The 11,111-nt window shown below is 46.8% G+C and overlaps 1 protein-coding gene across 2 annotated transcripts; it reads right to left on the bottom strand.

Annotated features, from left to right (window-relative positions):
* Positions 1-229: 229 nt before the first annotated feature.
* ddx6 (DEAD (Asp-Glu-Ala-Asp) box helicase 6) lies at positions 230-8,133 on the bottom strand. Of its 2 annotated transcripts, none has more exons than XM_086164175.1 (14): positions 7,716-8,133; positions 6,632-7,250; positions 6,473-6,536; positions 6,125-6,229; positions 5,209-5,338; positions 4,306-4,452; positions 3,689-3,783; positions 3,479-3,601; positions 2,997-3,125; positions 2,770-2,886; positions 1,971-2,034; positions 1,517-1,618; positions 1,263-1,442; positions 230-607 (listed from the first exon to the last, which is right to left on the bottom strand). In XM_086164175.1, the coding sequence occupies exons 2-13, from the start codon at positions 6,820-6,822 to the stop codon at positions 1,267-1,269; spliced, it is 1,443 nt and encodes a 480-aa protein (XP_086020301.1). In that variant the 5' UTR covers positions 6,823-7,250; positions 7,716-8,133; the 3' UTR covers positions 230-607; positions 1,263-1,266. The 2 variants fall into 2 exon arrangements, with proteins under 2 accessions (XP_086020301.1, XP_086020302.1); XM_086164176.1 differs by having other exon boundaries at positions 7,985-8,129.
* Positions 8,134-11,111: the final 2,978 nt, after the last annotated feature.

The following is an 11,111-nucleotide window of genomic DNA, read 5'->3' as shown; positions in this document are numbered from 1 at the left end:
TAGGCGAACGTGAGTGTGTGTGTGTGTGTGTGTGTGTTGGTGTGTGTGTGGTGTGACGTGAGCGAACTGACGATGAGGGGTTATTACTTCAGAACAAGCTGAACTGCTTGTTAAGGCACTTGATACAAAAATCGGTTAAAACTCCCAACGTAACAGTGGTAACATGGAGGGCGCTGTCTCGGGCGGCGGTGGTAGGTTGGGGGTCCGGGGTTGTGGGGGGGATCTGTCGGTGCTGGCGTCGTACTGGTGGTTGGTGGGCGAAGAAAAAAAAAAAAAAAAAGAAAGAAAAAAAAAAAAAAAAGCCACGCCGTGCGCGGATTTGTTTTCGACTTGGTCCCGACGCTTTCCTCCGGGTGCTTCGGTCTTCGGGGCGTGGAGCTGCAGCACGGAGCCTCGAGTAAAAGGCAAACGAGTTCTTCCAAAACGTATCCATCAAAATTCACATTCCTAATGGTGGCTTCCGGAAAAAAAAAAAAAAAAAACACTGACAAACTGTACATTGACGAGGGAGGAGGGATGGGGGGGGGGGGGGAAATCCTGGTTGTTTGGGGCGGTGGGGGGAGGAAAAAAAAATAACGGTACAAAGGGGAGTGGAGGATGGATTAATCTGAAAGAAATTAGAGGGGAAAAAAAAAAAAAAGAATTAGAACATTTGTAAAAAACTAACGGGTGCAGAATTAACACACAAAAGCCTCGGCTGCTAAAGATTTAAAAATACTTTACTTATTTAGCCGGAACAAAACAAACTGTCACTTCAGCGCTGGTAGAAAAAAAATAAAATACTGCTAATAATCCTGCCAACAAGGACAAGAGGCCCTCCGCTCAGCTGTCAGTCTGCTAACTCCTGCCTGACAGTTACAAAGGTTTCTCCTTCACAGAAATTCCACAACAAAACCAAAAGGACTTGTTTTGTTTCATCAGCTCAGCTGTTGAACACCGAGGTCTCCTGCTCCGCTTGCGTAACGGAGGCGTTTGGCTCCCGCGGCGCATTTGGGATGGTTTGTTCACGGCTGCCTTCGGAATATCAGACCGGCCTCCCAGATCCGCACACACCTTCCAAACACCGCCGGCCGACATTAAACCGCAGGAAAAAAAACCCTCCCGTTTTTGGACATCCGGACAAAGTTCCCGTTCTCGGTTGTTTACGGAGGATGAAAACCGCGTCGCGCATCTGCGCCGCGGCTCTATCAACATCTGGTCCGCCCCCGGCCGTGAGGTCGGTCATCGGTCGTCACGGCAACGGGCCGGCGCGGCGTACTCACTGGCTCATGGCTTGACTTCTTCCCCGCTCTCGCTGTGGTACTCTGCCACATAAAGACTCTTGTCGATGATGCCTGGGATGGGCTTGATCTCTGTTCCGAGCTGCTCCTCGATCCCTTTCAGGTTGAAGCGATCATCGTAGGTGATCAGGTTGATAGCTAAGCCCAGGTGTCCGAAGCGGCCTGCGTGGCGAGGAGACGGCGGTTAAAACGGTGTCTCGCCCCGGATGTCGGGGGGCAAAGAGCCGGGCTCTTACCTGATCTACCGATGCGATGAAGGTACGTCTCTCCCAGCTTGGGGAAGTCAAAATTGATGACAACATTCACAGCTTGAATGTCAATTCCTCTCGTGAAGAGGTCTGAAAGGAGAAGCAGCGTCGGAATCTGAGCGTACGTTCTGCCAGCGGAGGATTCCACTGGGAAGGTCGTTTGGCGGCAGCCTCGACAAACCCTCCCATCTTTAAGCGCTAATGGCCTCCGTGTGAGTTTCTCAGCAAATGATAGCATTGTGGAAGAAAACCTCTCATTACCGATGTTTGAACACAAACAGGGAGAGCAGTGGGCCTCAATTACTGTTTGCTTGGAGTTGAAAATTACACGCCGTTCATTCCAGGCCACATTTAAAAAACAAAACAGTGTGCTGGTGTGTTTTCAAAGACTGCATGTAGCTGCGGTGCGGCGCGTGCAGAGGGACGGGGCTCCATCACCTACCAGTGCAGACAAGATTCCGACAGAGGCCGTTTCTGAAGTCGTGGAAAACACGATTGCGATGCTCCTGGAGAGGAAGGAGTGACATTTCAGACGCATGGACAGCTCATGGGGCCAACTTTAGACAAAGACCAGATAGAGAAGATCCTCCGAGGCCCGAATCGGTCTTCCTCTGGGCACGGACGACCTTATCAGGACACTGGTTAATGTTTAGATCTCTTCAGGCTGCCGAGGCGGACGCTCTTACTTTCAGTAACATTGTGTTTCAACAGGGTTTGACAGGATTCGGGAAAGAAATGACAAGGGAAACACTACTTGCAGGTCTTTGAATCTGTCCGCCGCAAGCTAAGCTAGAAGCGCTCGGTCGGCTACAGGAGAGACCAAAATCAACCCCCGCCACCCTCGGGGCTTTTATTTTTCTGTCAGGGTATGGAATTGTACCTGTCGAAGGCAGAGCTGGGAGACGACATTCCACTTTCAGTGAGTCACTGAAAACAGACCGTCCCACCAGCTCTCACACGACATGGAGCGGAGCTCCAGCTGTACCTTTGAGGTTTCGGTTGCGTTTAGTCAAAACCGTGCTCCAGAAAGGGGACGGTTACTGCAGTTCCTCCACCACAGTCAAGGTAAAGCCATCAGACGCGGACAAGTGACCCGGGCGATCGTGAACGCCGCAGCCGCCGATCGGAACAGCGGGCTGCTCTTGGCGGCGGCGGCGGCTCTGGCAGCCGTCCATCACCACTTGTCTATTTTAAGTCTGAAAGACGGCAAACAAGAATCCGAGGCGGTGCTTCGCGCTGACCTGTCTCATCTTGGCATGAATGTAGAAACATGAATAACCAAGCTGGGAGATCTTCTTGGCAAGAAGCTCCACTCTCTGAGAGGAGTTGCAGAAGATTATAGACTGGTTGATCTGGAGCTGAAAAGGGATACAGAAACAAAAACGTATCAGCGTCTGGGTTTGGCTATTCGGCGTCATTTGAAATCCACTTCAGAGAAACACGGGATCATAAGGAAAGCGAGGCTTACCCTGGAGAACAAGGTGTTAAGGCAATGGACTTTTTGCCTTTCGGTTACGTAAGCGTAATACTGAGTCACACCCTTCAGTGTGAGCTCCTCCATGAGGTTGATCTCGTAGGGCTTCTGCAGGTGCGAATTCTGTCGGCAGGTGAAGGCCAGAGGTGTTACGTTAGGTGGTCTGTTCCAAGCGGCCTCTACTCTCTAACCTTTACCACGCACAGCTCATGTGTGAGACCGGGCGGTGGGAGGCTTGATAACAATGGGCCTCTCAGCAAAAAGCTTTGTGCTACTATCTCGTAAAAGGATCTAATAAAAGAGCCATTAACTTTAGACTTCTACAAGTGCACCCAAGGTCTGTTACATACATTTGGGTCAGGGTGAGGAGGGATCCGATCGACTTTAATGAAAATAAGTAAACGGCTCAGAGACATTTGCACAAGACGGGGAGGGAAGTCCGAAAAGTCGGGAGTTGAGAAAAAAGAAATATGTACCATAAATTTCTGCACGCTGAGAGGGAAGGTGGCAGAATAAAGCAAAATCTGCCTCTGTTTGGGCAAGAAGCCCAGTATCTCCTCCATCATGACCACAAAGTCCTGAGATAGGAGTTTGTCAGCCTGTTGATTAAAATGAATTCAAATCAATACATGTGACGCTCCGACAGGCAGCTGAGGGTCACCTTCAAAATGGATAGATAGACTTACTTCATCCAGAACAATCATCTGTACGTGATTAACTTTGGCCACTCCTTTCTTGATGAGGTCTAGAATCCTCCCGGGGGTGGCGATGACCACGTGCACTGGAAGGAGAAACGACCTATCAGCGGTGATCGGCGAGAAGCCTCCCGTTGTTTCGCGGCCTCTCGAGGACACGTTTGAATCACCCAAATCAATTTATTTATTGCCTGGATTCAGCCTGACGGCGGTTCCTGTTTATCGGCATACTGAAGCAGGACGATCGCCCCCCTTCATCGGCGCGACCTCCTGTGCTTTGCGATCCGGCCCGCGGATTAATGGCTGCTCTTAGCCGATTTCAGGTGGCTAAGGCCAAACCGCGAGAACTATTGCAGTTTTATTGTTTCTTTACAGATGAGATGTTTGACTTTTATATGGTCTGTCACAGATAACCTGAATCCTACCAGTGGTTTTAAATTTTGTTGACTAAATGCGAAGAAAACCTGTTGTCAAACCCTTTCTTGATGCCACTTCAGTCGCCGGGACACCGAAGGGAATCTTAATCTGCTTGTCTCACATGACGCAGCCCAGTATTTATTTGGACTCGAGAATAATAGCGGATGGGCGGACACTCCAGCCGAGGGTACCTGTTTCGTCGAGCCTCAGGATGTCATCACGAAGGTTGGTTCCACCTGTGGTCGCCATCACCTTCACTCCACCCATGTGTTTGCTGACCTGGATACATATCTGGCTCACTTGCAGAGCCAGTTCTCTGGTGGGCACTATGACCAACGCTGGAAACAAACACACAGGGAGTGCTCACAAACAGATCGAGTGCTTTTTTTTGGACAATGTTGCACCAATTTAGAAAAAGGAAAAAAGCAAACCCTGCAAAGAACTTCAAAAGCAACTCATTCAATTCTGAGTGTTTGTTTGGGTTTAGCATTAACGTGCCGACAATCCCTTAAACTGCTTCCTTTTAAAGGATGTGATTGAGTTTAATAATAGAGGTTCCGGCTCAATGATTTACTCGTCAGAACAATGAAACTCAAATAGAAGGAAATCTTGAGTGTTTCCTTCTTGTAATATATGCACCTTTGGCAGATAGGATCTTTAAACATCGCTTATTGAACAAATTGTACGGATTAAGACTGAAACGGTTTGAAAAAAAAAAAAAAAAAACAACACACCGAAACTAGGTAAAGGTAGTTTAAATTTTCTACAGCCCCCAATAAATCCAATACTGATTAGGTGATTTGATATACAAAAGCACAGACTCCTAATACTGAATTAGGACCTGCAACCCTGAGATGTTAAGTAACATCGTTTAAGAGTATTCCATTCTTTTGCAAATATGAGTCTAACGTTCAGCCAAATTCCAGAACACACAGACGCGTGCGCCAATCTTCGCGTCTGCTCAACACCTTTCAGGACGGTCAGAAGTATCATTGAGGTTAAGAGTTCATAAACCGAAGTGTTTTCACCACAACCCCATTGTTGAGAGCTGGACGGGATCGTAGAGGAGAAAGTTTCCAAAGACAGTTTCCCACCTTGTATGCAGTCCTTTTTCAGGTCAATGCGTTCAAGTAAGGGAATGAGGTAGGCTCCACTCTTCCCTGTGCCGTTCTTTGCTCTAGCTAAGATGTCCCTTCCAGACAGTGCAATGGGAATGCTTTCCTCCTGCATGAGCAGTAACAGATTAACACTCATTAATGGAGTTAGTTACAGTCAAATTAGCCTTAGTGAATATAAGCGATATGCTCATTTCTACACGCGGCTTGCAAGTAATGGGAGGAGAAATGACATTTTGGTCACTTCCCAAGACTAAATTTCAGATTATCAGTGACCTGTTTGCAGCTAAACTCAAGAGGTTTTTCCTCCTCATCTTCCCTTAAGAGTGTTTGTTCTTGTATTACAAAGAGCACAGACACTCAGATCTTTGCTATTAGCGTCTTACTCTTGCATCTCGGTCGACTCCAATTTCATTTTGCACTTCCTGTCATTCTGCTTTCAACTGAACTTCAAGACTGTAAATCTTGGACTGATTAAGTTCTTATCACAGAGGAGGAAAAAAAAAACCCTGCCTACCAGAAAGAAACACCTAATTAGAAAAGATCTGGCGGTGACTGATGGGATCTAATACGCTAGATCTGACAGCTCATCCAAGTTGGGATATAAATCCCTGGATTTGTTTCATCTGTCATGTGCACTACAGAAATCTGAATTTGAAGGAGATTACATCAGAGCTACAACTTATTCACCATGATTGCCTAACAAGGTTTACAACGTCTAATTCTCCTTGCACAAGGCCATGTATGACAAGCATTTGTACAATGTTTGCTAACACCAGAGACATCCAGCCACTGAAATGAAAAGCTGGTCAGAACTTTCTGGCTACGAGGCTATTTGTCAAAGCGCGCGCTTCTGTTTGTACATAAGGTTCCTCATCAATCAAACAGAGTGCACCTGGATAGGGGAGGGCTTTTCCCAACCCATCTCGAAGATTCCCATTAGCAGCTCTCTCTTTAGGCAATAATCTTCAAATTCATTGCCTTTTGTTGCAGTCACATCCTGTCATTGAGGGGGGGAAAAGACAATTAGTATGCGTGGAGGAGGCTTAAGTTGACTCAAAAAAATGTCAAATGAATTCCCCTTTTAAAAGAGCTAGTTATCCCTTAACATCGACATGAAATTTGAGATGAAAGTTGTTGTGGAAATTCGAGTTTAATATGAATTGTCATCAGAAGGAGAATGTTTATCTGCTATATAAAGACAGTCTTGAGCTTGACCTCGGCAGACCGATCTTATACCAACCGAAGTTTTCATCCTCATGTCCTTTGGGGGCAGTTTTAAGTTTTTCTTCCAGTCATCTCCAGGCCTGTGGAAAGTCAAAGTCTCGTGAGATAAGAACAGCTGCCGTGTTAAACATTAGATGCCCGATCCAATGCGCGAGGTCGGTGCAACAGAACTTACTTGATGACAGCGTTAGCCGTGGGGGCCGGCTGCGTGTTACCATTGTTGATTGTGCCTTTTATCTGGTTCAGCGGCTGCTGTTGAGGGCCACCTCCACCTGGCGCTCCAGCTGGCTTCACAGAGCCCCTGAGCTGTCCATTTTGGTTCGACAAGCCCAGGATGACTGGGTTCTCTGTCCTGGCAGTGCTCATGTTGACCTCCCCGACTTTCGGTACCAATAGCAACGAGCCTCAGACGGTATCAAGATTCAGTGAGTCCGCTCAGCAGGGACCACGCCAAATGTCAGATTGTCTTTCCCTCGTTAGACTTTTAACAATATCCAAGCATTAATTGTCCAAATCTACGTGTCAGCAGGTTCCAACAATAGTGATGTTTCTAGAACATCTAGTGGCAAGAAACATGTGCCTTTTCGCAATCTTCATAGGATTAATTTTCAAAGCGTGGGCTTATTTAGCGGATACAAACTTAGCTTGGATGCAACCTGCCAGTAGTTTAACGTAACTGAAACCCAAACTCCAAGAGGGTAAGGCTAGCGTTCAAGTATCGGCCGGCTGCTTAGCTAGCCATCTTGATTAGCTTGGCTGCGTCCTCTCTCACGATTCTGTCGATCCCGAAACAGCTATATTGAGAGAAAGACATACAAGAAAAACACGTTTATCTCGAGGAACATGTATATTGGGCTATTCTACTTTTCAAGGCTAGACACATTTAAAGCTAACAGCACGATTAGCCTAATAGCAGCTCGAGCTTAGTGATAGCTGGCTGTTCGGGGGCTAGCCAACAAAGCTGTTGACGTTAAGAGCTGAAGTCGAGGAAGGGAGGAAAACGTTAATTGAAATGCACAATTTGATATATTAAGGCTTTAAGCTATATTGTACTGTGAAGAATAGATGAATCCGACGCAGACAGCCCGAATTATTCGAAAACAACTCACGGGGAACTACGGTGCCTGTTTGCTAACCAACAGCATATGGTTTACCAGCCACAATATGAAACTTTAGCTTCGCGCTAGTGTTATGCTATTCGACAGCTATAAAAATATACAGCACTGACAAAGCACATGCAAATAAAAACTTAAATTCACCCGGTAGGACTTGGCGTGTGGAAAAAACGTATGCCACCGTCAAATGACAAGTCGCTTTTAGAAGTTGAGATATTCGCCGTCAGGTAATACTGGAGCGCTAGCCTAGCTAGGCTAGCCGAGATTACCGTTAGCTCGCTAACAGACGGCTAACGACGGTGAAATAACGTTAACAGTTAAAGATGATTGCGGGGAGTCGGAGCGGAAGACGCGGCCGTGGGATAAGGCGCCACCGGCGGGTGAACCGCGTCAGATCCCCCGCAGACTATTACCTTTTTTTAAAACTTATTTAACCGGTCGCCTTTACTGTACTGATGAGTTGAACGATTTTTTTAAATTATTTTTTAGCTGACTACGAACGAAGCTTCTCATCCAGCCCTTCAAGATGGCTTCCACTCGTATTTGAGCCCGCCCCCCGCCGGCCGGATCAGCTGATTCCATTTCAAATCGGGGGGGGGGGGGGGGGCGGTGCTCCGAAAACTAGTGACGGACCATACCACTATTTATGATTCGATACGATTTTGTATATTTCTCATAGTAAAGTTAAGGAAAAATCGCATGAAAAACACGGTTTATGCAACGGTTTTAATTCGCAAAAATAAGCACGTTGGCCAAATGTGAAAAGTTGTTGTTGCTAGCGGGCAACTCGCTGCGTTTCTGGTCACGTGACACGGGTGGACTAGTTCAATTTTATGCTGCCAGGGGTGTTCGGTGCAAAAGTATGAAGTAAATTAACCAAAAAGTGACAAATGTCTTTTTATTTCACATTTATCAATTAGTATTATATTTTATTAGTCATTGATAAAACAAATAAGAAGCATGTGAGTATCGATATGATCAATACTACTAAACAAGTGCTCTTATTATAACGATGAACCCCCAGCATCGTGAACTTTACCAGACACAAACTGGTCAACAAGTCCTGGGATTGTGACCTGCAACTCTGATGGGATCACCAAAGCTGCACGAGCTATACAAAAACAACCACCTGCAGTCGAGTTCCTCTTCATCTAGGACTAGGGGTGTGAAATTAAATCTCCTTGGCAAGCGCCACGAGCGGACGCAAAGGTCATTTTTAGAGCAGGACCTCCTGATGACCTTTGACCTTTATTTGGCCTCCTTTCAAAGCTGCACCAACTGAGCCGTGCAAGGCTGATGTCCTGTTCACACACACAAACAAACACTTGGAACTAACCCGGTGTTGATCTGGAGGCAAAATAGATCCCACCCACTGTTATGATCCCCTGCAAGACTTGATTAATGAGGGCGCAGTGGTTAGCGACGAGCGCTAACCACTGCGCCAATGAAGTTATGGGAAAGAGTAGTGGAAACTAGACTGAGAGCAGAGGTCAGCATTTGTGAACAGCAGTATGGCTTCATGCCTAGGAAGAGTACTACAGATGCAGTATTTGCGTTGAGAATGCTAATAGAAAAGTACAGAGAAGGCCAGAGGGAGTTACATTGCGTTTTTGTAGACCTAGAAAAAGCATATGACAGGGTGCCAAGAGAGGAGCTCTGGTATTGTATGAGGAAGTCTGGAGTGGCAGAGAAGTATGTTAGACTGGTGCAGGACATGTATGCTAGCTGTGAAACACTGGTACGGTGTGCTGTAGGGGTAACAGAGAAGTTCAAGGTGGAGGTGGGACTCCATCAGGGATCAGCTCTGAGCCCCTTCTTGTTCGCAATGGTGATGGATAGGCTGACAGATGAGGTTAGACAGGAATCCCCATGGACCATGATGTTTGCAGATGACATTGTGATCTGTAGTGAGAGCAGACAACAGGTAGAGGAAAATCTAGAGAGGTGGAGGTATGCTCTGGAAAGGAGAGGAATGAAAGTTAGTCGCAGCAAGACAGAATATATGTGTGTGAATGAGAGGAACTCGGGTGGAACGGTGAGGCTACAGGGAGTGGAGATCAAGAAGCTGGAGGATTTCAGGTACTTAGGGTCAACAGTCCAGAGCAACGGAGAGTGCGGAAAAGAGGTGAAGAGACGGGTCCAAGCAGGTTGGAATGGGTGGAGAAAAGTGTCAGGGGTACTATGTGATAGAAGACTTTCAGCGAGAATAAAAGGAAAGGTGTACAAGACAGTGGTGAGACCAGCGATGATGTTTGGACTAGAAACTGTTCCAATGACCAAAAGACAGCAGGCAGAACTAGAGGTTGCAGAGATGAAGATGTTGAGGTTCTCTTTGGGAGTGACCAGGATGGAGAGGATCAGGAATGAGTCCATCAGAGGAACGGCACATGTCCGATGTTTTGGAGAGAAGGTCAGAGAAGCCAGACTGAGATGGTTCGGTCATGTACAGAGAAGAGATAGTGAATATATTGGTAGACGGATGCTGGAATTGGAGCTGCCAGGCAAGAGGTCTCGAGGAAGACCAAAGAGAAGATTTATGGACGTAGTGAGAGAGGATATGAAGGTAGTTGGTGTGAGAGAGGAAGATACAGAGAATAGGGTTAGATGGAGAAAGTTGACTCGCTGTGGCGACCCCTGACGGGAAAAGCCGAAAGAAGGAGAAGAAGAAGAAGAAGAAGTGGTTAGCGCTCGTCGCAAGAGGGTCTCCGGTTCGATTCCTTTCTGGTTGGAGTCCCCATGTTCTCCCCGTGGCTCCGGGTTCTCCGGGTTCTCTTGGTTTTCCACGTTCCCCCCACAGTCCAAAAACATTCAAGTGGTCATGGCTTTGCAGGAGAAAAAAAGATTCGATTTAAAACCTTTGTAATGCCATCACTTCTTTCTCTTATTAGTGTTTTTGTGTACTAACACTCATGATTATGGAGCATTTTCCATCAAAGTGCAGTTAAATCAATGTTACCCAACCACTGTGCACATTAGTGTGCCGTGAGAGCTCATCAGGTGTCCCACTTCCAACTGATCAGCCCAACAAATATTTATTCGATGCAGCTAACGTGTCTTTGTGCATCTATCTATGTGGGCAGCATGTAGTGACAGGCACAACAATGACATGTTCTTCCACTCGACGGCCACAGGTAACGAATGAACCTTTTACTTGGGAACCAACCGAGACGACTCTGGCTGGTGTGCGGGGAAAAGCTGTCCATCAGTCCCGTGGAAACGCCATCTCCAAACCAAACACCCCTCACTTTGAGATCAGAACACAGATTGTTTTGTTTATCTGCTGAGAATCAGACGGCGTTGTTGAAGGAAACCACCAAGACGAGTAAGAAAACCCTGAAAGCTAGCTTCAAAGTTGCCGAACTCATCGCTAAATCCAAACCGCCACAGGCCGTGGCAGAGACATAAATACTACCTGCCTGCAAAATCCAAAATAAAACAATTTCCAGACGTATCGATGACACGTCTGTAGACGTTCAAAAGAGAGCTCTGGAAAAATGGCACAACTTCTGGCAAATGCGCGCTTCGTAGACGGCATCAGCG

This window comes from Fistularia commersonii, chromosome 18 (assembly GCF_037954325.1).
Source record: "Fistularia commersonii isolate RoL2024-O1a breed Wild chromosome 18, RoL_Fcom_v1.0, whole genome shotgun sequence".
Classification (NCBI taxonomy): Eukaryota; Metazoa; Chordata; class Actinopteri; order Syngnathiformes; family Fistulariidae; genus Fistularia; species Fistularia commersonii.
Note: the sequence above shows the minus strand (reverse complement) of the source record. Positions and strands in the feature narration are given on the sequence as shown.